The sequence below is a fragment of the Barbatula barbatula genome (genome assembly GCF_947034865.1).
Source record: "Barbatula barbatula genome assembly, chromosome: 9".
Classification (NCBI taxonomy): Eukaryota; Metazoa; Chordata; class Actinopteri; order Cypriniformes; family Nemacheilidae; genus Barbatula; species Barbatula barbatula.
Window position 1 is genome coordinate 2,894,484 of NC_136772.1, and position 25,629 is coordinate 2,920,112.

At 38.1% G+C, this 25,629-nt stretch overlaps 2 protein-coding genes across 4 annotated transcripts in view; one reads left to right on the forward strand and one right to left on the reverse strand.

Annotated features, from left to right (window-relative positions):
- Positions 1-65: 65 nt before the first annotated feature.
- On the forward strand, positions 66-3,392 carry agr1 (anterior gradient 1). The gene is made up of 8 exons (XM_079463889.1): positions 66-109; positions 881-1,003; positions 1,131-1,194; positions 1,275-1,327; positions 1,543-1,619; positions 1,732-1,795; positions 2,038-2,121; positions 2,338-3,392. The coding sequence occupies exons 2-8, from the start codon at positions 904-906 to the stop codon at positions 2,403-2,405; spliced, it is 510 nt and encodes a 169-aa protein (XP_079320015.1). The 5' UTR covers positions 66-109; positions 881-903; the 3' UTR covers positions 2,406-3,392.
- Positions 3,393-9,295: 5,903 nt separating this feature from the next.
- The window catches only part of adarb1b (adenosine deaminase RNA specific B1b), a 90,467-nt gene continuing 74,133 nt past the window's right edge, over positions 9,296-25,629 (reverse strand). For 2 of the 3 annotated variants that reach the window (XM_079464556.1, XM_079464555.1), the window contains exons 5-12: positions 23,352-24,323; positions 19,875-19,989; positions 19,393-19,561; positions 18,839-18,990; positions 17,973-18,141; positions 14,083-14,264; positions 12,207-12,385; positions 9,296-12,108 (exon numbers count right to left, since the gene is read on the reverse strand). In XM_079464556.1, the coding sequence (XP_079320682.1) occupies positions 11,932-12,108; positions 12,207-12,385; positions 14,083-14,264; positions 17,973-18,141; positions 18,839-18,990; positions 19,393-19,561; positions 19,875-19,989; positions 23,352-24,065 (1,857 nt within the window). In that variant the 5' untranslated portion in view covers positions 24,066-24,323 and the 3' untranslated portion in view covers positions 9,296-11,931. The remainder of the gene's footprint in view (positions 12,109-12,206; positions 12,386-14,082; positions 14,265-17,972; positions 18,142-18,838; positions 18,991-19,392; positions 19,562-19,874; positions 19,990-23,351; positions 24,324-25,629) is intronic. The other variant, XM_079464554.1, reaches the window with a different exon arrangement.

Genomic DNA, 25,629 nt, shown 5'->3' on the forward strand with positions numbered 1-25,629 from the left:
GCAAACCGGTTTGGGAGGTAAGAATGAGACTATAAGAATGCCGCCGCACAATGAATAATAACTGTCAGCTTGGGAGCAGGAGACACCTGGTTCACCTGTTTCACACCTGGTAGGTTCTTTACTTAATATGATTTGTTGTATGCTACCTCAAAATATCCAGTCAATATCTAGTTTACTGTCAATATATGATGCTATTTTCTTATCTAGCTATTGTATTTTAGTCCAAACTGGCCTGCACGGATAGTTTTAGTTTGAAGGTTCATTCACAATATTCGAATAAATAGCTATAAAAACAGTTTACACTCTTTACATTGGTATCTGGCAGAGGCTTTTACCAATGCAAACTGTATTTAAAGTATAGCCTACGGTAATTTAACCATCACCTGTGTATTCCCCGAGAATCGAACTCAGAATTTTGGCTTGGCTTGCACCGTGAACGTGTGAACCAGCCTTTAGTCAAGCAAGTCATGACATTTTATCTATAAAGCACAGAAACAAATGGCAAAACTTTTGGTGCCTTTTTATGTTGTTAGTAATGTGAATGTTGATAAGGGAAAATATTTAGGATTTAGTTCAAAATGTAATCTCGCTCTAAAACTGTCATGGTTGTATGAAATGATATCAGTAGATTGCGGTTCAATGTTTCAACTGGTATTTTAAGTTTAAAAATTGTGAGCTTCCCAAATGAAATACTAATAAAATCAGGTGACACTTCTCACCGAGAACAATAACTCGGAAGCACGTTTTTCCTGTTTAACAACTCCGTTCATCTATTTAAGAGTATTCTATGCAATGTTAGTAGTATGTGGACCCACCCACAAAAACACCTATGCAGAGCGTTAGTCACTTTTGCTTAGTTTTCCTCTGGCTTTTTTCTCAGGGTCCATAATACATACTATCATCATGCAGCACTGGCCCGTGTATGTGTTGTTTTTATTTCTGGCCTTCTGTGATGTGTCATCTCAAAGAAAGAAAAAGTCCACCTCCCATAATCTCTCTAGAGGTAATACTACATTTAATCAATTCAAACGTATCTAAAATTATGCTAAAAATTAAGTAAATTAAAATACTTTTTTATTGTAATATGCAAAAAATCATTCACTATACAATGAAGTCTCTTTCTTTTTTAGGCTGGGGCGATGATATCACTTGGGTTCAGTCATATGAAGATGGATTGGCCAAAATGGTAGAAAGGTACCTTCTGAATGCACTCCACTCTCCCCTGTATATGTAACAGCAGATTATAAAGTCACAGTATCTCTGTTTTATCGTAGTAAGAAACCTCTGATGGTCATTCATCATCTGGAAGATTGCCCACACAGTAAAGGTTTGCATTTTTATTTGTTCTCCTTTTAAATAATTCAACATATTCAACACATCACATTTCTTAGCTTAGTGAGAACATACAAGAAAATGTCTTTCTGCCCTTAATGATGTTGTGAACTGAAAAATAGCATATAGATTTGTAATAAGAAAAGGGGGAATGAAAGGCCACTGCATATTAGTTATGAATCTCCATGTGCTTGAATTCTTCTCATTTAGCTTTGAAAAAGGCTTTTACAGAACAGCAGACTATTCAACGGATGGCCAAATCCGATTTCGTCATGCTCAACTTAGTGGTACAGTACAAATATTGTATTAGTGTAAAGTCAACAATCCTTAAAGTAAAATAAAATAAAAGCAATAATATTTTGAATATACAAGACCTTTACCTGTGATTATAATTTTCAGCATGAGTCCAACGATCCAAACTTGGCACCTGATGGCTTCTATGTTCCAAGGATCCTGTTTGTTGGTGAGTTTTTCTTTTTTAAAACATTATCTTAGTTTAATGAATAGGAAAGAAAGAAAAAATACCTAAATGGTTTTGCATTCTTATATTTAAAAGGCTTTTATCCAAAGTGATCCTTTGCACTGCTATGACACAATATTTTACCGATTGAGCTACAAGTGAACTTTGGGGGTGACCTTTATTTTGTTCTCTGTTACCCACAATACAACATCTGTCCTAACACTTCTCTAAAACCCTCCATCCAGATCCCTCGATGACTGTGCGAGCAGACATCGTTGGAAAGTATGCCAACCGAATGTACGCTTACGAGCCAGCCGACGTAGACTTCTGTGAGTGTCTTCTATCGAATAAGCTCATCTAAGAGCCAGGGGCTCTATAGTTGTCAAGCACCATAGGTTCAGAAGTTTCTGCTCTTGTATATTTGTGTATTGAAGCTCATCTGTAACCCATTCTATTTGTGCAACCCTGACAAAGCTGTTTTAATGTTTGATTTGAGATAAGCCATTAGTTAAACGTGCATTAATCTCCCCTGAATTTGTGTGTAGTGGCGGAGAACATGAAGAAGGCCAAGATACTTGTGAAGGAGGGACACGAGGAACATGGTGATCTGTGAGGGGAACAAAACCCGATTCAAAGATGACAGCCTTGCAGAGAGAAAAATACTTTAATAAAACTTGTAAACAGTATGCTTGTGTTCTTAGAAATTTTATAATTAACAAGCAACTTTGAATAAAGTCCTTGGTCAGGTTGAAAAAAAGTTGGTTCCGTGTGCAATGACCTTTCAGGAATGTTTACAAGAACAGACAGGGTTTATTTTTGCCTCTGGTTTTATTTGAACTATTAGGAACAAGTATAACAACAGGTAGGCCACCGAGATTAGTGAACTAAGTGGTTTAAATTGCATAAGGAGGAATTAAGAGGCATATCTGTGATTTCTGGAAGCAAAACAAACATGTAATGAACGTAAAAATCTAGATTTGCAATGACACAGAGTATCCACCAGATGGAACAACACACTGTACAGAGAGAACACGGTCAGTTGAGCTATTGGTTATTGACAAAATAGCCAGTAACTAAATACAATAGGCTTTATATTACTTCCTAACGGCCCGTGTAACATATATAATATTCATTTAATAATGAAAAGACATTCACATCAGAAATTAAAATAAACACCAAATGAGCTTGGTTAGAGTAGCCTAGCCTCAGAAAGTTAACAAACATCTGGGCTTTTCTATCTGTTTTGGTATCTGTTTGGTTTCTGTATATTTTCTTTCTGCAAAAACGAGGCAGACGTGGGAAAAAAACAGAAGGACCTGTTTATGGCAATTTAAACACAGTCATGCATGGTGGTACGGCTTAAGTGGTCAAGTAAAACTGTTCGTGTGACATGCATCCTGTATATTGTCACATTTAAGATCATTTATCGTTTTTATAACTCCAGGTCGGTTGTCCAAACCATCGCAGTCTATCTGTCTTAACAGTTTTCTTCCCAGTTCCCATGCACATCTGCCTCGTTTTTGATGTCAACATGGCGGCGGCGTGAAATCCGTCTATGGGCCTGCACCTTATGGACAGTCTGAATAAAAGATTAAAACCTTATAAAATTTCTTTTCTGTTGAGCAAATGTGATTTTTGCAATTAACGAGCAGATAAAACAAAGCAGATTGTGATGGTCGCTTGTGACAAGAATATGCTGAATTCAACGATTTGGTATATTTCTAATAACACAAACCCGGAAGTGACGCCTGGATTAAGGATCATTAAAACGTTTACTTATGATTTAGTAGTATTAATAAAACATTACAAGTTTTAAGTAACAGCACCGTTCCAGAAATTATTTCTGGGTGGGAAATATCTTAAATCCGAAGTGTCTTAAGAAGTTGGGACATATGCTGACAATTACAAATGCGATTCACATATGGAAAGAAAAACAAATACTTATCAAAGTTATAATTATAAAGAGGTGGGCCTGAAGTTCTGAAATATAATATATAAGGATTTAAGGAAACGGCTTCATATAACTTTGTGTGCGGACTTGCTGAGTGTGCTAAACGCAGAGGAAGGGACACAACACCTCAAGCTCAGGGTGACAGACTCGCAGCTTCTGCCCACTGCCGTTTAATCTGGCGGTCAACCTCCCCGGCCCAGGGTCACAGGGAGTAATGGAGCGGAGCGGCACGGCCGTTCCTCTCCCGACAGAGTGAATTAATGCTGTACGCCTGGTTACGGCTCTGACTGACAGTCGCACTCTGGTTACAGAGGTGCAGGGAACAGTCTTATTAATGCCACAGATGAGCACACCCTTACCAATAAGCCTGTCAGCTCCAGAGGCACTTTCAATATTCTCAAAACACACACACGCAGCAAGCCCCTCACAAATGACAACGCGGATGGGTCCTAATACTCCAGAAAATAAATGCATTAGTTAATAAATGTGTTTTGGTGTTCAATTTTCGAAGACGCTCCCTCTTAGCCAGCATGAGAAAGCATGAAGCTATCATGCACATGAATAGAAAAACGTCAATATCCTGTGGCTGCGTGATAAAAAAAATCATTTAACATTCACAAAGAACGACTTCTGGATGATCAAATATTTAGAGCTGAGTATAACCACAAGCATTTGTGTTCATTAAAATATGTCCATAACTCTTTTCCTGACTTAAGATTTTAATAAACTCTACAAGTTATATCAAACACACAAAAGAAATGGCAAATAGCCATTAGTTGACTTCAGGGTCATGAAACATGCTTTTGTTTGTTGGTTGCAGGTGGTATTCGAGAGAGACAGTCGTTCTTACTGTATAGAGATTATTTTTGGAAATGATTGTGTGAATTCCTCATATGAAATGAATCCTTTAAAGCTTTAGGAGAATTGACTTACAGTACAACTGGATGTAGAAATGTAACCAAGCTGACAGAAATTTGTCAGATATGGTCAGCATCGTTTTCATTTCCTAAATATCATCTTAAAGGAAATCTGATTCATGTTTGGGGTTTGGATTGATCCTCGCTGCTTAGGCACTGACACAAAACAAGCAAAATTTAAGATTCTAGCTCTCAAACTAATACAGTATTTCATGTAACCAAGCAAAAGCAAGATAGTAACTCTGTTGTCTCTGCTGAAAAACGTCATTAAATAGCAAACTGTACTATTAATTATTCTTTATAAATGTATTGTATGGAAAATCCACAAGCACACAGAGTTCTGTTGTTACTCAAGGACAAGTGTGGGCCTGTCACACAAAATCTATACAATTCTAAAAAGCTATTTAAAATTTCTGAAATAAGGGTTTGGAGAGCCCGAGGTTCACTTTATTATACTTTAGGCAGAATGTCCAGATCACATGAAGTCTCTTTGTATTGTATTTATTTAATACGAATTGCAATTAAAATAGAGTTACGCAGAAGCTGCAAGGTTGAAATGTAAAAATATTTGTATTAAGTGTTCTGTGAGGTTTTGACTCACTAAAATAAGACAAGGACAAAGACCCATTTGCTGCCATTCCAGCACCGCAAAGACAATTTAGATATTCAAATATGCCCTGGCTTTGTGGAAACTGTTTGCAATGAATAGGTAATGTGACATTAATCTCTCTCGCTCTGTATCGTCCCATAGCACACCTTTACCAGAGATCCGGCTGGTCTGAGTGGTCTCTCATGTCTCTTTGATTCCAGCGTGTGCCCTGGAAAAAAAGGCAATCTGTGCCATTGAAACAGGAAGGTCAAAATGCTAATTTGCCCCGATTCTTCCTCCACGTTTGGCTCACCCATCAATAGAGACCGGGCTGATGTTTTTAATTATTCTGTCAGCTTCAAAGAATTCCTCGTCCGAAGGTCTGAGCTCTCCGATAACTGTTATCCATTTCTGTGACAGCGTGTCTCTCTCTCTTTCTCTGTCTGCCAGACTCTCGGCCATACCTCAAGAGTAATTTCAATAGATCAATATGCTTAAGGTTGGCAGGAGGAACAGGGCCAATTAACTCTCCAGACATTAACTAAATAGTCCTGCGAAGTGAATGGGCGTGTAGTGTTTTATTTGACATCAGGAAACAATGTAATCGCAGACTGCGCTCAGTCTAGCAGACACAAACACTAACATATCTTTATTCTGAGGTAAGTGCTCTTTCCAAAGCAATGACACGAAGAAACAAACACGCCTGACAGTCCGACGACAAGGCAAGAAGCAAGACTGGGAAAAGCTTTCCAAAATATTGCAATTTGTATGTAAAAATAGGAACAAATGTTCACATTTTCAGAAATAAAAAATGTAAGATTACCATTCAGTCATAATGCTATAGGGTGGTGTGTAGGGTTGCCAGGTTGAGGGTGCTTCAGTGCATCCTGAATCATAAGAGTCCAGATCCTTGGTGGTGGTCCCTATTCCAATGTAAATCAATGGAATCTTACCTGACTTGACAAAATATGTTAGAAAAATTCATGTTCGTAACAAAAATGTTAAACCAAACAAATAGACTACCACTTCAGCTAACATCTTCTAAAATAAAAATATATTGTTTAACTATTTTACTAGGTGGGCATTCGTATTAATGTGTACATCGTAAATCAGTACTGTTTTTTTCTAATAACCGTACGTGGTTGTGGGACTCATCGTACCAATTCATTCGAATTAGCCACCTCGTAAAATAATCACGAACTCCCCAAACAGACTTGATTGAATTTGGATTTAGGAAAACATGGTGCCATCCTTCGACCCCCAAGAATAAAGCAAAAGTTAAGTTTAACCAACAACTCAAATGGAGTAGCTAGAGATGCAGGGTTCAAAGCAAATTGAAATGTGCTGGAGGCAGATGTGTGTAATGTCCTGGGGTTTGAGACCATCACATAGCGCGCCGCTCCTCTCCTCCTTTCTGCTCTCTGTGACAGCAGGTGTGGCATCAGCGCGCGAGGAGACAAGGTCACAGGGATTCCAGGCTAATAAATGGTGTGGAGATGGAGTGGCCGGTGTGGAGAGAGAGGCCGCCGAGCGATTCGCCACATACATCAACTCCACTGAGCAGAAAATTGAAATGGAAATCTGGGCCTTGAATGAGTGCAGATCCCATTGTCCCCAGGAACGCAATCTGATGATGTACGATATCTTTTTAGGCGGCTGGTCTTCGTTTGCCGCTTCATTTTGAACCCTTGAACCCAAGCTGGACAGGTGAGCCCATGTGAAACTTTGAAGGTGTCTGAATAAGAATCCCATGAGTATGATGACTTTTCACCGTGGCTAGATCAGCTCAGGAGAGGAACTCATAAAGAGCAGACTGCCAGAAACGCGATCGCTGTATACAGTATATGCGGAGAAAGGTGATATACACTTGAGAAAGGCACATATACAGTACGTGTACAAAAATCTTATGGACTGAAACTAACACTAGGCCTATACATTTCAACAAGAGATTAAACATCTTAGTTAAACGCAGAGAATCTTAATAAAATCATTTAAATAATAACATCGCGAAAGCAAAAAATGCTTTTAAATTGCACTTTAAACATGTGTAGCAAATCAGCAAAACGTGTTTTAAAATCAACGTTGAGATAATTTGTATAAATTCTGAGAACACAATTGGATTTTAAAAAGGTATTTCTATTTTGAAAGACTGTGGGTGAGAGTAACCAACCATTTATATAACCAAAATCTATTAAAAACTATGATATAATAAACATTTGTTAGCACAAGGGCAACAGGGATTATAAAATATGAATAGATGGTGTTGAGGTAAATAAACAAAGGTAGCAGGCCAATTAAGTTTCAGAAAACATTAGTAATAATACACAAGTAGTGAATAAATAAAATGATTCAAGTTCTCTACACATCTGGTCACTTACATTTTTATGTTGTGACGTTAGAGAAGACCAAGATGTGTTTTTTTAGATTTACCATTTTTAAAGCGGCGTTCCTCTGGATGGTAGAGAAACCTTGATGCATGGATGAAAACAGATACGGCGAGTGTTTGGAGGAGAAGAAGTCCATCTGTTGGAGAACACTGTGTCTGAACCGGCAGGCTTGGCTCCATTAAGCTGATCACTGAGGAATATCAGAGAGCCAGCGCTGGGACAAGCCAGCAAATGGCCAAAACAACTTCATTAGGTACAACAAACTCAAGGGTCCTATTAAAGAGCTGGGCTGGTTACTCTAAAATCAAGATGTTATTTTTTAAATCAGTGTTATTCGATTACATGTATTTTGTGCTACAAGTGACACTGCTTTATGAACATCATGAAAATATGTCCAGGTTACAATTTTTGCATTGCTTGTTTTTGTATTACATAATGCGTTAAAAACAAAGAACCTTTCTGCGTGTGGGACCATATTTTTTTATCATTAGATTCCCATTACTATGATACATTATTCTGGAAACCCAGTAAGCCTCAACAAGTTACTATCTTTAACAAAATAACAATGAACAATACAACTAAAGCATTTATCAGTACGTTTATTTCAACATTTACTTCAAGGCTTTATGGCGTCCTGAATCACTCAAACATGGGAACAAGACCAACTACCTGATATACAGTACATCATAAGCACATCCCAGCAGACTGAGTATTTGAGTCTTCATGTACCAGTGGCTATTGATTCATTATTAATTGAAACACTATGTACTTTAATATGACAATTTCGGCAGACGTACAGCATTATCACAAGGAGTGCGATTCAAGGGAAATGACATCCTAAATTTAATGTCCAGTTAATCCAACAGCGGAGGCGATACTGTACATCCACCTGCAGAGATAAAAAAACATAGATTGAGAAAACTTAGGAAGAAGTTTTACAACATGTCGTCATTGCCCTGAAAATACCTCTAGAAACTTTCCAGGGGCTTCAGGAGAGGTTTTCTTTGTCTTGAAAGGTGCTCTGACTGCAGCTGCCGGGACACCATGATTTCTGACAGCAAACGTACGTCTTTCCATAGACACAATGCAATTTATATCATATAAGCAGATGTTCTATAACCTAACCTTGACCCTCACACAAACCAGAGTATACATTTTCATTTTATATTTTGGCAGATGCTTTTTTCCATGCAGTTTGTGTGTTCCCAAGTCTAAAAAAACAGATCATCTTTTCTGTTATTTTGACCGGTTTCTCCAACAATTTCATTTTCTGCAAATAAATGCAAATGGAAACAATATTTTTATTTTAAACAGAATGAAAGAAAAATGATCATTTTACCTTAATGCATATCTATAAATCTTAAATTCAGAAATGTTGTCCTGTTGTTCTATGTCTGATATTATGCTGACCATTCAATGTCGATTAATGTTTTTCTATAGCACTTTTTACATTGTGCATCACTGCAAAGCAGCTTTACACTTGAACACAAAACAGTTCAATAAAAAAAATATAGTAAACAAACTGTCTAATGTAGGCAGTACACAAGGCAACACGAATCAGAAAAATAGATATACTTTTATATAGAATTTAACTTGTAGTCGTAACGTACAAGTACAAACATGCACAGCCATAGGGTCATGAAAAAACAACACCAATATAGAAATGTAAACTAAGATCTTTTTTATTTGTTTTTATTTTTTCCTTCTGTATAGATCTATTTTTGTTCCTGTTTTCTACATACAAGTCCATTTTTAAAGTATGTCGTCATGCTGGGTGCAGCTTCAGTGAAGTAGCTCATGCAAGTGACCCATGTGGATATTACGAAGGACAGGCAAGAAACGGTGCAGACTAAGATTGAGCTGTGTCGGGTCGGCACGCGGCCAGACTCCACTGTACAGTCACCAAATCACAAGACGTTTAGAAACGGACCGGCCAGGACCAGACGAGGATGAAAGTCGGGAATTTTCACTAACACACGGCTCAGTTTCCGCAAAAGAAAACAAACAAAAACAGAATAAAGGTTCCATCTCAGATGGGACCCAGTACATTGTGACATCATCACTGGCATCTTGCGCCATCAAAACGTCTTTCGTAAAGTAGAAGTAAAGCTCTGACAGCTGTGAGTCGAAGAGGAAAAGTAGGACGGTGCAAAAACGAAAGAAAGACCAAAAATCCCACAAGTCTGCTGTCCTTGAGAAGTCACTCACAGAAAAAGGTACTTTTTGCTGAGCCACATTTATGCAGAACTGACTGTGCTCATTAATTTCAGGGAAATAATCGTTTCCATTAGAGCAAAGGGAGTCAAACGCTACAGTCATTAATCATTACAGTACTATACTGTACATTCCCGTACGCTTATGGGGGCCCTTCAGAAATGCATTAGCGCCCAAATCACAGCCACATTTTACAAGGCCACAAGAGCCCTTTTTCACACCCTGGTATTTTTTTATGCACTGAAAAAGACCTTGAACAAAATATATGTTGTGTTTTGACTTACGAATGAAACCGTAATACGACTGTGTCGGAATCCGAGAGGGTCACAATATATTAACAGCAGTACGTCCACGTTTCACAAGAATGCTGAGAATTGTGTTGGTCCTGACTCAACCAACACAAACGTACAGAATAAAAAATACATCAGTGAATAAAAGAACACAACTCGAGGCAAAATCGCAAAATGCTGAACAATCGTTGCGACTTTTTCAACTTGAAAAATAGTCTCTGTTTGTTTCGATGCTCGAAAGAAAAGTAACATGGACATCTTTGGTGAACATTCCACAGCAATCTCAAAGTCTTTTTGCCTCCACGTCTCTGCAGAACGCCAACTTGGCTCAGCAGCAGGTGTACAGACGAACACACTCGAACAAACACACACACACTGCTGGTTTCTTTTAAAAGTTTTGAAATAAACAATTCTGCGAAAGAAACCTTATGTCATCGTGGGGTGTGAAAAGGGAGATCCTTTAACCTATCGATACGCACAGGCATCATTAACTATTTTGGGGGTTTAAAGATATAGTTATATTTATAACATGTGTGCCGAATCAACATTTTTGGGTGAACTATTACATAAACACACATTTTTCAATCGTTTCCGGTCAAATCATGATCAAAACATGTTAGCATTACCATTATCATAAATCCAATTCGGAACATACAGGACTGTATAATACTTCTGGAATGTGAATCCCACCAATGATCAACATTATGGTAAAGATTATTATAGCCTGACGGTCAAATGCTGTCGAAAGTCAAAAACGGTTGTTTTCTGATACACTTTAAAATAACAGCATATAGTTTATGAACAATGCAGAGGTGATTAAAATAGTTGGTCATCCAAAAAACGGTCCCGGTTGACTTGACCATAGTCATTTTGATTCCTACTATGGAAAGTCAACGGGTACCATTTTTGAGTAAGCTGTTCCTTTAAATAATGATTCTTGTGTGAACTATTCCTGTAACATACACATCTCGCTGGCAGCTCCGTCAAACCTGTCGTCGGATTTGAACAGCTTATAGTCAATACAGTGTGAAAACAAAATTAAGAAGGGGCTTTTAAAATGGTCCACTTAATTGGCTTAAGAGCTTTTCTTTCAGCGAGGTCGGAATCCGAGCGACAAACACATACATGCATTTAATAACGTTTAATAACATCAATGCACTTTGGTTGCATCAATACCATCTTCCACTTCTGATTAAAAATAAAATTAGATAAAAATACAATTTCAAGAAATTAAAGTTTCCCGACAAGATCAAATTGAACTCTATTTCGACTAGAAAGACGGCGTACGCTAAAACTACAGTAAAGTTTTGACTCGTGTGTCTATCTAAAGGGACCATGCTATGTAAATATGATTCTTAGATCTGGAATAAAAAATAAAATGTTTTGCATATTAAGGAGAACCATGCTCGAAAAGGTGAGCCAGCATTAGAATAGGCTGGACCAGAAAACCTTCAAACCCTTAGTGCACAGCTAAAGCCATGTGACATGCGCATTTATGGCATCACGGTTTTTCTCTCACGAAACAAAAAACAAATCACTAAAAACGTTTTTCCAGTTAAAATCGACACGACTTTCCATCATCTGGTGTAAACAAACAAACAAACAAAAATTTTAAAGACAATGTGCTTCTGCGATACAAATAAAACGGCATGAGTTCACACGAAGAGCAAAATGCCAGACGCTAAAGGGTTCTTGGTTTGTCCGAGAACAAACGCCATCACGCATACCCACACTCGCACATCAAGTGAAGTATTAACAGCTGGTTGTTGTCACGTCTTTTGTTTGTTCCCTTCAAGAGTTCAGAGAGAACTGGTCCTGTTCGATGGGTTTTTTTACCCAGGCACCCAGACCCGCTTTGTGAAAGGCTTTGATGAGCGTTTGCTTCGCTGTGTGGTACTCCACGGCCGCTTGTTTGGCTTCGTGGTACGAGCTGGGCTTGGCCACTTTGATGCGCATGGTCGACGAGAGCTGCGGAGAGATGATATTTTTGAGCAGCGCAGATGGCAGGCAAGGAGATATTTCATTTAACTCTGGAGAATATCTACGAAGTTCAATATAATCTTTACCTTGGAGTGCAGTCGCACCCATCGGCTGTACAGGGCGTGCTTACACAGGCGAGAAGGTCTGCCCATGTCATCCTTGCCCGTGGTGGCGTTAATGATTTCTAGAGCCTGGTCCCCTACAGTCCAGTTCACACTAAAATTGGGAGCTTTACCCGGCTGCCGCGCCTCAGCGTTACTGATGCCTGTCGACACACAAACCACAGTAGAAAGCTTCGTTCAAAAATGCACACGCTATACAGAGAGGGGCCGGATTCATGGAAATCACATGATTTAGCAAAGGTATTTCTGTACAAATGAAGATAACAACTATTTGAAAAGGTTCATTGTGAAAAATATTGAATGGCCTTTTTATCATGTGACTTATTTATTCAAGTTGAGTGTTTCGCAACCAATACATTTCTCAGAAAGTTTTGCTTTATTAAAGCATTCACAAAAAAAACAAAAGCTGTGCCAAAGAAATGTGATATTGCATAAGTGTTTTTTTTTGCAAACCTTTTTTAATATCGGTTAATTTTATCATCTGGACATAATTCCCATGTAAATTTCTCCGTTCCTTCGTTCATGTCATTTTACTGAACAATGACAGTAAATATTCTATCGTATTCTGTTGAACAGAATACTCTATTTTTATTCTGTAAAAATGCTCTACCCTTTTATATTTTTACTAGAATCTTCAATGACTTGTTTCCTGAAAATCACAATTTTAATTCTCTAATACTAACAGCTTTTTAGTTTCAGAAACTAAATATTCAAATACTTAAAAAACGTGATATTTGTTCAAAAACATCAATTACATACATCCAAAATGATTCACAAAAGCCATATTATCGTGGTATCTACTGCATAAAACAATGCTATCCGGCTAATCCATTTTGTTTGTTTACAGTTTGATCTTTTTTAACATAAATAATAAATCATATTTCAAATTGAAGGGAATAGGAATGTGGGAAAAAGGTTTTAACCAATGTGGCTCTTAACTGATGCAATACCTTAGTTTCTAAAATGGATTATTCATGATATTATCCTATGTGTTGTGTTGAACCGATATCGATAATAACAGTTATGATTGTTAATGATAGTCCCATGGGCCGTAGTCTAATATTCTGTGAAGTATAAATGTCTCATTCTTTCACACTTCCTTTGTTTCTGGAGACCAAGACTTAGCAAAAAGGAGTTCAAATCATTTATACATTGCAGAAGAGCTCTTCTGTGAGTTAATCTGGCATGCTGAAGCATCGGTAGAGTACCAGGCTGCGTTATGCTTCAACCTCCCACAACACATCATCAAATGGAGATTTTCAGCAGCAAGCTTTTAAAAAGAGAAAATTCTCCCAGGAATCTGATGTAACCTCATGAAAATTCTGTGCAGTGTATTTCACATGAGGCAGGACAAGGGCTCTCAAAGTTAAACGACTATATATAAAGACATAGATGCTCAATTGTATACACGAAAGACAGTACTAACTTCTTTTTTCAGTAGCATGACAGTATAGCAAATATGCCGATTTTTGTTTGTTTGTGAGGGGGATGTCTGCTGTCTCTCTTAATAATTTCGAAAATGTTTTATTATTCTACAAAACATTATATCAGATTTAATTATAAATTATACTGAATTATCAAACAGTAATGTGATACTGACGCCAGGCTATAAAAAGATATCATTTTCCACGGAGCAAATGAGCCGGGCATCTTGGATTCAGGTACCGGATAAACACGGCGCCAGTGCGAGACTGAAATTGAGAAAATTCCCGTAATTCATCAACAGAGCAGGGAATTGAAGGTGTGAGTTGGAAAACTGCCCATCTAGTAAATGATAATATAATTGGACATCGGTGGCACTTGTGAATGATTTGGGAACGGGTGGTTGATGCTCTCTCACCGCTGAGCAGGGGCCGGTTGAGCGAGAATTGCTGGGGCAGGTCTTCGATGTCAGCGATCCGCTGGTACATGGCTCGGGAGAGATGATCAGCGTGATACAGGCTGCCCAGAATGATGCTGGAGAAGTAGAGGGGCTCGGTGAAGTAGCTCATGAGAGAGCCCTGGATGCCCACCACGTTCCATCTGCAGACAGACACAACAGAGCTGTAAGCCTCAACAATAGTAGCGTTTCATTTTTAAGATATTCCTGTTTTTTTACTTTTTGTATTCACACAAAAACATGGTTTGTCACATTATCGTGTGCACTTTGCATTGTTTTCTCCCTGCTGTCTGTGTCCCACGTCTAGATTCTGACCCACCAACAGATATCGGCTATTAGGGATGCAACAATACAGTTAACTCACGGTTCAATATGTACCTCGTTTTTTCCCCCACGGTTTTTGGTTCGGTTCTGATGGCTTGGCACGTTAAAGTGTTTTTAATATTCTATACATACGTGACAGGAACAGTAAGAAGTTATGAAGAAAAAAACTATTTTATTTTATTTGACTTTACTTTACTTACTTTATTCTCTTTAAGCAAAAAACAACTTGTTCAAATTCCAGGTGTAAATAATAAATGTAAAGATCTACACCGACAGCTCACAGCAGTTCTTGGTTTACTGTTCAACATTTCAGTAAAATAAGCTTCTCGAAGAGGTTTTGCGGATCAGAGTATTTAAAATAACGTAATGCAAATTTGTTTTGCTGTCATGGAAGTAAACAGAAAAACGAGCGGTGCGCATTTAACAATGCAAACACTAGCGCTCAATGGGCAATGGCAACGATAAGTAAGGGATAATGTACAGGCCATTCCAACGAGCCGTGTTATAATATATATTATCAAGGTGCACCACTGCCATTACAATAAATTGGAAGAAATGCAACCCAGGAAGCGCTCTTGCTATGTCGTAAATACCTGTCCGAAAGTCCACCAAGCAGTATAACTTTCCATTAAATGGACATACAGAAATAATACGGAAATAATTTAACCGCTAAACCACAAATCACATACACGTATTTAACCATGGAGGTCGTACCGAACGGTTCAATATTATATCGAGAATTGTGCCATCCCTAATGGTTATACTGTCTGTGTAATGTATTATTTATTCATCTATACCTGAAGCACTTCACATAATGATACATGCTTTCCCATCCTGATTTCACATGTTCCATCTAAAACGTTTCGAAAATAACTATGAACATTTGTGTGTACAAGGCTATCAGGAAACCACTTGAAATGAGTTACACGATCGGTGAGATCCCCAGGTCGTGCATGTGAGAAAAGCAATCTGGCCGGCAGCCCATATGCGAATGATTTTCAAACACGTGATATAACAAACTCAACAATAGTGGATGAATTGTTTCATTAGTGCGGTTCTTTCATCGCCTCTCATGTGTCTTCACATCTCACAGTCTGAGTCTCACATCTCTGCAGAATACAATGAAAAGGCCTAGTCAAACCCAAATCTGCTGCCCAAAACACCTGCTGTGTGATTGAAGCGGTCATCCTCGGCCTGACCAATCAGCTGCCTCGAACACCCAACCAACTTTTGCTAATGGAAATACAATAAGTTTTCAGAATCCATACTTTCAGAATCCAAAACAACCAGTCATGGCAAGCTTAATTTACCATATTTTGTATTATTTATGGAGGTTTTAGAGTAGATATCAAAGCTGAAATCTCTAACTTCTTCCAGCTTTGATATCTATCTCTTTTGACATCTCTACTATTGAAATTAGATTAATATTTTATTATTAGAAGCTAACGGTTGTGAATCATGGGAAGGTTAAAAGATAAAAATGTATGTTTTATAAGGGCAGTCAAACAATTAATCACAGGCAGAATAAAAGTTTGTGTTTACATAATATACTGCATGTCTATTCACTGTGCATAGTAATTTTGTATTTATATACACATACATGTAAACATATTAAGAAAATATGTACATGTAGTTATCTATATTTACCAATAATATACAATTATACATATTTTTTATATTTAGATTTTTTCTAAAATACATGCATGTTTTTATAAATACAAAATTAATATGCATAGTACACAGACATATATGGTGTAAACACAAAATTGTATTCTGGACGTGATTAATCGCGATTTATTGTTTAACAGCCCTTCTTGCTCCATAACTGATTGTTGTTTATTTTTATCAAAATAATATTTAGACGTTGTTTCTGACTTATTTTAGTTTTTAACGCAAATTAATTCATATTTATTAAACAATAATAGTTGTCACCAGCGTAAATTTCATTTAACAGTAGGGGGGACAATAAACATAAAATTTCTTAGAGCAATTTTTAAAGGGGACACAAATAATAAAGTTTGTATTTTTATGTTTACACAATTATTTTATGTATACATAAAAATATATTGTTCACAATAGGCCGTGAGATTTTTCGGATGGGGGGGACGTTCCCCCTGCGTCCCCCCGGGATTTACACCCATGATTGTTGTTACTATCGTTATCATAATTTATAAATTTTACAATAATATTTATAATAAATGAATGAATAATACATATAATAACAATAATAATAAAACAACAACAATTGTTATTATTATAGTTATCATAATTTATTAATTTTACAATAATATTTATATTTTTGCTACAAGTAATAAAAAATCTAATCCTAAAGACACAATGGGTTTTAATTTGTTATTTAGATTGCATTCATTGTAAATTAAATGTAATCTTTTTAAGAAAACTGGGAAAAAAGGTCAAATCATCACATTAGACTTTATATAATGTATACTATGTATTATTAATATATACCAACTGAAAACTGACATTTTCTGCTAATTCAGTCGAATAAACTGTATTTTTGGAGCTATTGTCAGATGAAGGGGGATTGTCACGATTCACAGGGATATCCACCACCTCCTCCTGAGTATCGAAGTAAAAAGACTTGTCACCCAGAGCAGGTACTGCATCTCCTAAACCAGGGTCAGTTTTCATCGACACACCGGTCATTGATCTCTGTAAATGGGGTGCTTTCCCTTGACTGAGAGATGAAAACATTGTTTTAGCTGTCAATGAGCGTTTCAGCTCGTCCTTGAGCGACACGTCAACCAGCCAAGCGCTGACTAAACACTGTTTTACACTGAAAACAAACAATTCAGTATCAAAGTGACACGATCAATCTAATGAGCTTACAATTAACACAAAAGCACATACGCTATTCATTACATTCACAGCATTTGATGAGGTGTGCTTAGAAAAACATCCATTTAGAAGTTAACCTTTTGTGCAACACAAAGAAGATATTTTGAGAAACGTCCATGCAACGGAAGTCAATACGGGCCAAAGTTGTTTGGTTAGCAACGTTCTTCGAAATATCTTTTTTTGAAAATCAAACGGGTTTGTAATGCTGGTTTATGTGTGTGTGTGTGTGTGTCTTTGTGTGTGTGCGTGCGGGGGTGAACACAGGTCTTAATACGAAAGACAGGACCTGTCTCTCTGCTCACAGCTGTATCTGACACCTCCTTATCTTCACGCTCACAGCTGCCGGGTGGCAAAGACAGACGGCATCGCCATACTGACCCCAGCGCATAAATGAAAGCCGCCTTAATATGGCCTTCTTTCCTATTTAACTAGCGTGGAAAATGGAGTTTTAAACCCGTGCATCAGTTATAATGTTTATAATGTTCTACTTAAAATGATCCGACCTAATGTAAAGAATATTCTGTGAGTATAACTTTGATATCTTTAATATTGACCAGGCCATGTCAAAGAATGAAATTAATGGTTGAAATCAAACTTTGATGCTTTTTATGTCATAATCAGATTGTGAGGCCTTGTTTTCACAGGAAGGGTCATCATTGTTAAACTACCTCGCAATTTTGTCACTGCACGACATGGTAAGCAGTCGCTCCCCCTGAAGAACTCCGTCCCACGTCTGTATAGTGTTACTGGAGCGGACCGGTATGGTCCCCTCTCCAGACTCAATCTTGGTCCTCAGTTGGCCTCTTGCCTTTCTGTTCGGGTGTCTGTCTCCCTGGTCTAAAATGAACAGAAGAACATAAGCATTGTTTGCATTTCTGTGTTACTGCAATTATAATTATGAAAGCACGAGATTGTAAATAACCATTGAGCTCTTATGGCAATCATTTCGAGAAGCCTTAATCAGAAACAGATTTAGCAACGGTGTTCATGTTTCAATTCAGCATCAGTATTCATGGGTTTGCAAAGATCGTACAGTAGGTTCACTCCCAGAGAGCGCACATATTGTTTCAGATGTAATGTACTGTACGTCGCTTTGGATAAAGGTGCCTGGCAAATGATTAAGTGTAAAAATATTAATATTTCTTAATGAAAAACTTACAGCATGTACAGAAGAGTAATTGTGTTGTCGTGGTGCTTTCGATTAATCAGTGACATAATTGTACGGCTGATGCAAAGCGTCTAAACGCAGAATGATTTAAACGCGACACTCGAGAGCGAAAACCAATCAGGCCACAAGAGGAAAAAACAACGTTCGCTAATTAAAAACGCTGATGAAATTTGTTTTGAAATGCAGTTGAATGAAATTATAATGAAATGAGACCTGATCACAAGAACCATTCTGATCTTAACAGAATTCAGCTATAAGGTTTTGATCATTCGTTTCCAACAAGGGTTGAATAAAATGAAGTCCGCATCCAGATGAGATCATTTCTAGAAGCATTCAAAGATTGAAGAGTTTAGGTTCCTCGCTCACCCTCTACGCCCGCCTCGTGAGGCGAGAAGATCCGAGCATCTCCACAGGGTGACGTGCTGATGTAGAGATGAAACTGGACATTGTCTTTCAACCGGTAGCTGCGTTTCTCACACTGTGTAAATATGGACTTCTGGTACTCTTCTTTATTGTTGCTAAATTGAGCAGTACAAAAAAATGATACGTTTTAAGTTTTTCAAAGGATTAAATATTTTAAAATAGTTTATATCAATAAGACGAAATAGAATATTCTTTTGAAGTGAAAAGGCTCCAGATGCTTAAAGCTGCAATTGTAACTTAATTTGTAATAAATATCAGTCGTTGAGCAAATATACCGCTTAAAACATTCTCCATACCCCTATTACCGTAAACTTAAAATAATTGAGCTTCTGGGTTCGATTTCACTTTGACGTCATTTGACCAACATACGTAAGGCCGTTAAGAGATCAGTATGTTATAAAGAGATAGCAATATATGCGTAAAAGATTGCAGTTTTAATAGACAACACAAAAAATTACATTGTCGCATACTGTAACGGACCATCGGCAGGGTCTCACCTTAAGAAGTGCTCCAGCTGCATGTACAGATACCTGATGAGGGAACGTCGAGCGATGATTTCAGCGTGACAGTCGTTCAGCGCCAGGCCACGGTCGCTCATGTACTCGCCGTTTATACACTTGGTTCCCGTCGAGACGCAGATGACCTGTGCGTCTTTGACATCAGTGCCTGAGTTTTAAAGCAAGAGGAATCAAACCAGGACTGAGTATGAAATGAATGTTCCTTTCTGAAGTCTATACAGGTAGCAAGATTATCATACGTATATTTATGCCATTATACTTAAAATTATATAAAAAATATATATAAAATTGAGAACAATTGCTTTTGTCTTGGTGTTGTATATTCAGTATCAGCACAGCCTGATATCAATATCAACAGATGAATGCATACTGTAAGGAATAGTTATCAAAAGTGTAAATGTCATGAACGTTTTTTAAGAAACTGTACTTATTTTGGTTCTCAATTCTAAATAAAATTCTACCTGTTGTCATGACAACTCCAGCCAGAACTTTCCGGCGTGCATGCGGAGAGGTGAAGTTGTCAGTCAGCTCGCTGAATTTGTCAACAACTAGACGGGAAACAGCATCTGCAAGAACCTGGTAAAGATCAGACGGCGGTCAGATTTCACATAAAACAAGGACAAGAAAACAACAGCAATACGTCTCCGATACCTCAACATGCAGGCATGGAAAAGTCAACATAAACAACTACATTCAATACAAAATCATTACCTGTTGAGTAGCTTGAATTAATTGAATACAATGAACATACAATTAAATATTAATATAAATGAATATGAATATACATTATATATCAAATAATTTCTTATACCAAACACAGACCGGAAGTTAATTTCGAGCAGGCGAACTGTACTTCTGATATTTTATCAAACAACTTCTTGGCGTCGTGACCCTGAGATGCTCTGGGTTCAATGGCATCTTTTCCAAGTCATCTATTTATTAAATAAATGCTTTATTTTCTATTGACGCAGCAGTATATGGACTTTGAATGGCCATTACACTACGTTCAAGCTCAATTTATTGTTAAAATAAGACCAAGACTACAGGCGAATGTCGGTCAGAATTTACTGTAGACCTCAGATTCACCTTTCGCTGCTGCAGTATAATATCAATATTTTATTGAAACTCTACTCGAGCACAACAGACATTTCACCACTGCCCTCCGCATTCCTTAAGCTCTCTGATAATATGCTTTAAAATGATCATGCCAGAGAGAAACCGATGGGCCAGTGAGCACGAATTACAGACATTAGGTCTGACATCACAAATACTTCAGTCAGCCAGTCACAGACGGCTAATGGGAGTTTGATACGGAGCAGACCCATAACGTTTTATCACACAGAGAAATTTCCCAACGAACGGAAGGATCTTTCTTTGTTTTTATTTGCCAATAGATACAGCTGACAAGGGAGGCACGGGCCAACTAGAAAACCATTTAACATATTTTTAACGGGCTCACACTGTATAAAAATATACACAGTGCAATAGCAAAAACAAGTCAAACTGAAGAGATTTTTCTACAGCATAACGTGATTTATGAGCAGAAATAATTCGATTATCATCTTCTATACCATTGATGTCTGTCTGTATCGCTACACAAAACCAAAAATAGCCCGATTGAAGCCATCAGTCGACCAAAAGCGAGAGTCTATCTATCTCGTCACCATCTGTTTAAACCAAACGCCTACACAATCCGTATTGACAACATGTGAAATATGTGGATTTCAGACTTTATTCAATACGATGTCTCTGTCACACAGACAGACAGCCGAGAGCTATCAGCCAAACATACCGTCGACAGACCTGCTCCTAATGGACAGGTGGTGGGCAGTCGGAAACAAAATATCTTGTTTTGACACGGTTCAGAGAAAGATGTTAATTAAGATCGGACAGGACCGGCCTTATCTCAAAAGCTGGATTAAGAGGATTTTTTGAAATGTGTAAATACACGTCTTTACAAACAAACGGTCATCTTTTCGTCATCTCGACACACTGTTAAGAATGGATGATACGAAATATTCACAGTATACGTATTTGGGTAGTTAAACCGTAGATGTGTCCTATCGTGTGACATAGCAAACATTTAGAAACGTGTTAATAAGACCCTGGACTGTGAAACAAGTCTTAAATAGCACTGGAATCGTTTCGGACATTATACGGGTCAAAATGATCGTTTTTCTCTTTTGCCAAAAAAGATTAGGATGTTAAGATCATGTTCCATGAAGATATTTTGTAAATTCCCAACGTAAATATACCAAAACTTTATTTCTGTAATATGCTTTATGCTAAGGACTTAATTTGCCTGTTTTCGGGTGTTTAACAATGGACGTTCATGTTTCTAGTTTCAAAAAACGCTTTATATTTCACATATTTCAAGTCACTGCTGTCCCTCTTCTCACAAAACTCAGATTGTTTCCGGTTTCTTTAAAGTCTCTCCTTCCGAAACGATGTGATTGGTAAAGCGGACCCAGTCTGTCGTGATTGGTTTGCCGCTTAGAGCGTGTGTCTAAAGATGTACTACCCATGCTGTTGTGATTGGTTGGTCCCCTTCTCAGTGCACGTGTATTCATAAACTTTAGCCTGTAGGAACAAAAATTATCAATGGCGTCAACTTCACTTCATCAGTTAAAAACATGCGGATCGATCGAAGTGTAACGGTGGTCTGCTAGTGCATGTGCAAATGTCAATTTTGTTAGAGATTGTGATTTGTTTCCTACTATGGCGAGGGAAATGAAACCGGACCGGTTGGTGTCAGAGCGGTTATATTAATGAACACTAATAACAGAAGCGTAAGTTTAGCCTTTTTATATTGGACCGAAGTTGGATAATAAAACAAGCAGATTGACCAGGAGATATTTGCAAGCAGGACATTTCATATGTGTGTTAGTGTCAACCAACCATTTGCAATTTAAAAAGGATGAATTTAATGTACTATATACTTGCTGAAGAACTGATTTTGGTTTGTTTGACACCGAAAAAGTATTTTATATCTTTAAAGTTCTATAACCCATTAAAATTTTAAATGTTCTTTAAAAAACAGTTAAAGATATTTCAGAGCAAACGCATATCGAAAATGGTCTAGATACACGCACACATCTCGCTTAAAACTTGAATCTTGATATCTGTTACTCTTTGTTTAAATGATGTGCTGGCTTTGAATATCAAGTTATAAAGACTTAAAGATGAATCTCTGATAAGCTTAAAGAGTTCAGAAACGGCAATCAAATGCTATGAGATGTGAAGGAAGGATATGATCTGATATTCATCAGATGATTGAAAGATATACACAATCAGACGTTTAACAGTCTGACGTGTGGGTAGATTACGTCCCAGTATATGCGTTTGCAACTCGTGGTTCAACATGAAAGCAGCCCCTTTCGGGGGCTTTAAAACTTTATGGAACTTTTTTAGCTTTGTAATGGAATCTGCTGGTATCACATTTATCATTTGTGACCGGCATGACTTCAGGCAATGAACAAACTTTCCTGACCATTACTTTACTGCAAAATAGACATTAATTATTCATGCATCTTTCAAAAACTCTGTAAAAGTATATATGGTCTTAATTTAGTTCACAAAGCAGGACATGGTGTATTGTTTTCATTTACTGGTCAAAGGACGTATGTATCAGAGGGAGTCATCTTAAGACGCTGTCACGTGTAGTCGTTTTTTTCCCAGCTAATTTCCTTTCTCACACTTGATTTACACAGGGCGTCTGCTTTAATGCTTCTCCTTTACTTTAAATAAGTGATGTGAGAAGTTGCCGGACTGAATTGTGGTCCGTCGCATAACTGGCGTTGCTCGCGGAAGGAGTTGATCATTTTAAGCGCCGATGCAGGCGTTAGTCAAGCAGATCGCCGTATGCAAATACCCTAGTGCAAGCTCTAGCCAACTGCAAAATATTTTTTTCTTTTGACAATTTGGTGTGGATGTCTTACCTGTGGCAGATGCAGCTGTAAGCCCTCGCTGGGAATGGGTTGACGGGACGGCGTCTGATCCAGCTGCATGTTGAAGAGAGCAGACAGAGCCGCCTGGGCTGCCCTGGCTTTCGCCAGTTTCTTATTCCTCCCCGAGCCCTCGAACGTCTGTGAGTCCACGGTCACTGCCATCACAAAGTTCTTAGCGTGGCTCTCGCCGCTCTCTGACACAAACTCGTACTTGAGGCCCGGCCGAAGCTCGTTGAGGATCATGACCGGGTTCTTGCCGCTGGACGAGGAGATGAAGGAGGGAGGCAGAAGGGGTGCCTGCACGAGACTGTTAGTACCCGGCGCCTGGGGCACAGGATACTCTCCCAGCGGGTTTAAGGAGCCGTTGCCGTTTGAGCCCAAAAAAAACGCATCGTCAGGCAGTGTCGGCGTCTCAAACCCGTTAAAGAGCATGTCGGGGAAGTCAGCCTGGTCGGAGGTGAAATCCGTGTTGACGGTGAGAGTTCGGCCCATGGCCAGATGAGCCTCGGACGCGTTGGGGAACTGCACAAAGGAACGCAGGGCCTTCTCGGCGGCATTCAGCTTGGCCTTTTTCTTGGTGGGGCCCGAGCCCTCGAACAGCTGACCGTTAACCTCGACAGTCATGACAAAGACAGGAGCGTGGACCGGACCCGTCTGCGAGAGCAGCTTGTACTGTAATCCTGGTTTGATTTCATTCAGCTGCATCAGGGCGTTCTTCGGCAAAACCGGCCCTGGCGTTTTTTTACGTTTCTTGGGTCTGAATTTGGAATGCGCGTGGCCATTGTTACCCTCCTCCAGGGGGCGCTTGCGACCCCCTCCTCCGCCTCCATTGGGGAGCTGTTCGACCAGGCCGACTCCTTCCTTAGAAGACACGTTGTCCAGGTTGCGGTTTTCCTTTACGTCGGTGCTGCATGAACCTGCGGTGCCCAGAAAGAGTAACTTACAACGCCTTCGTTGCAGGATCTTGTAAATGTAAAATTTATAGATTCCTTTATCTTTCTTTGTAACCGAACAAGTGATGTGTGTTTCTTGTTTGTGCCGATGATAGATTTTTTGACTAATTTTGTGAAACATCATTATAGCGGGGCAGACTGCACAAAACAAAGCTATTAATATAATTAAGAACATGGGGTATAAAATCGAAAATGATCGTAATCATCAAACTCATCTCAAGTACAGTTTGAGTGATCGTTTAGCTTAGAAATGGCTTGTGCAGTTAAAGTGAAATAAATCATCTCATTGGTAAGTCAAGAGACAGAGTAATAGTGAACAAAATTTTGATTTAAAACAAAAGTAATATCTAAATAAGGCTCTTGCATTTAAGGTCTCTCCATTCAATTTGTAATTATATAGAGGGACCCTAAATATGCTACTACAATAAGGTTCACTATTACATTTGTAGTCCATGTAAAAAAAGGTGTACTATAATACGATATAATAATAAAATACGTTTAAATGTACTTATGTAATTTGTAAACTTATTTGTAAGTTTGCACATTACTTTTGTACTTAATATATTTAAAAAAATCTGAACTTTTTAAGATAATTAAATAAGATCTTAGTGACTATAAGAACAATATATGTATATATTTTAAGGATATCGAGTACACCATTAATATTCAATTATGAAAGCGTACTTAATGTGTAATTAGTGAATTTTTAGCCATGTGTCATTATAGGGTAGAATTATTTTCTAGAAACTACAAAAACGTAATTTCTTACCAATAAAATATATTACAGCCAAGCACGAGCTAAAATATTTGTTAGTTTTTGTAAATTTCAATTATATTCACCCTGAAAATGGATCTTTAATAGATGAATTTCCCAAAATCATGTCATATTTCACCTCCAAATCAAAAGAAGTTTGTTTTTCGTTGAAAAGGGAACTTCATGAAAGAAACGAATTCTTACCGTTCTAAACATGTAAGCTTTTCTTTGGATTTGGGGGGAAATGCGCCCAAGACATATTTGAACGACATGAAACCTTTAGGGTCAGATATGTTTTTTGTATTGAAACACACATCATAACGTCCTGTTGACAAAGCTGACGGAACTTTGGCTAAATTTCCATTTATAACATCCTTCAGCAAAAGCTCGCTAGGTTACTGCTTTCAGTGCTCAGGCAGAGAGAAAAGCGTCCATGAACAGAGAGGGACACAGTTAGAGCTCTCTGTAAACAGCAGGAGTAACAGGAGGGAGGGAGGAGGTACAGGGCAGGAGGAGGAAAAGAGGAAGATATCTGACAGGAGAGAAAGCTGAGTGATCGAGA

Coding starts and splice junctions, on each gene's coding strand:
- agr1 (XM_079463889.1), top strand. CDS start 904: ATGCAGCACTGGCCCGTGTATGTGTTGTTTTTATTTCTGGCCTTCTGT. Junction 1,004..1,130: donor CTCCCATAATCTCTCTAGAG/GTAATACTACAT, acceptor TTTCTTTTTTAG/GCTGGGGCGATGATATCACT. Junction 1,195..1,274: donor TTGGCCAAAATGGTAGAAAG/GTACCTTCTGAA, acceptor GTTTTATCGTAG/TAAGAAACCTCTGATGGTCA.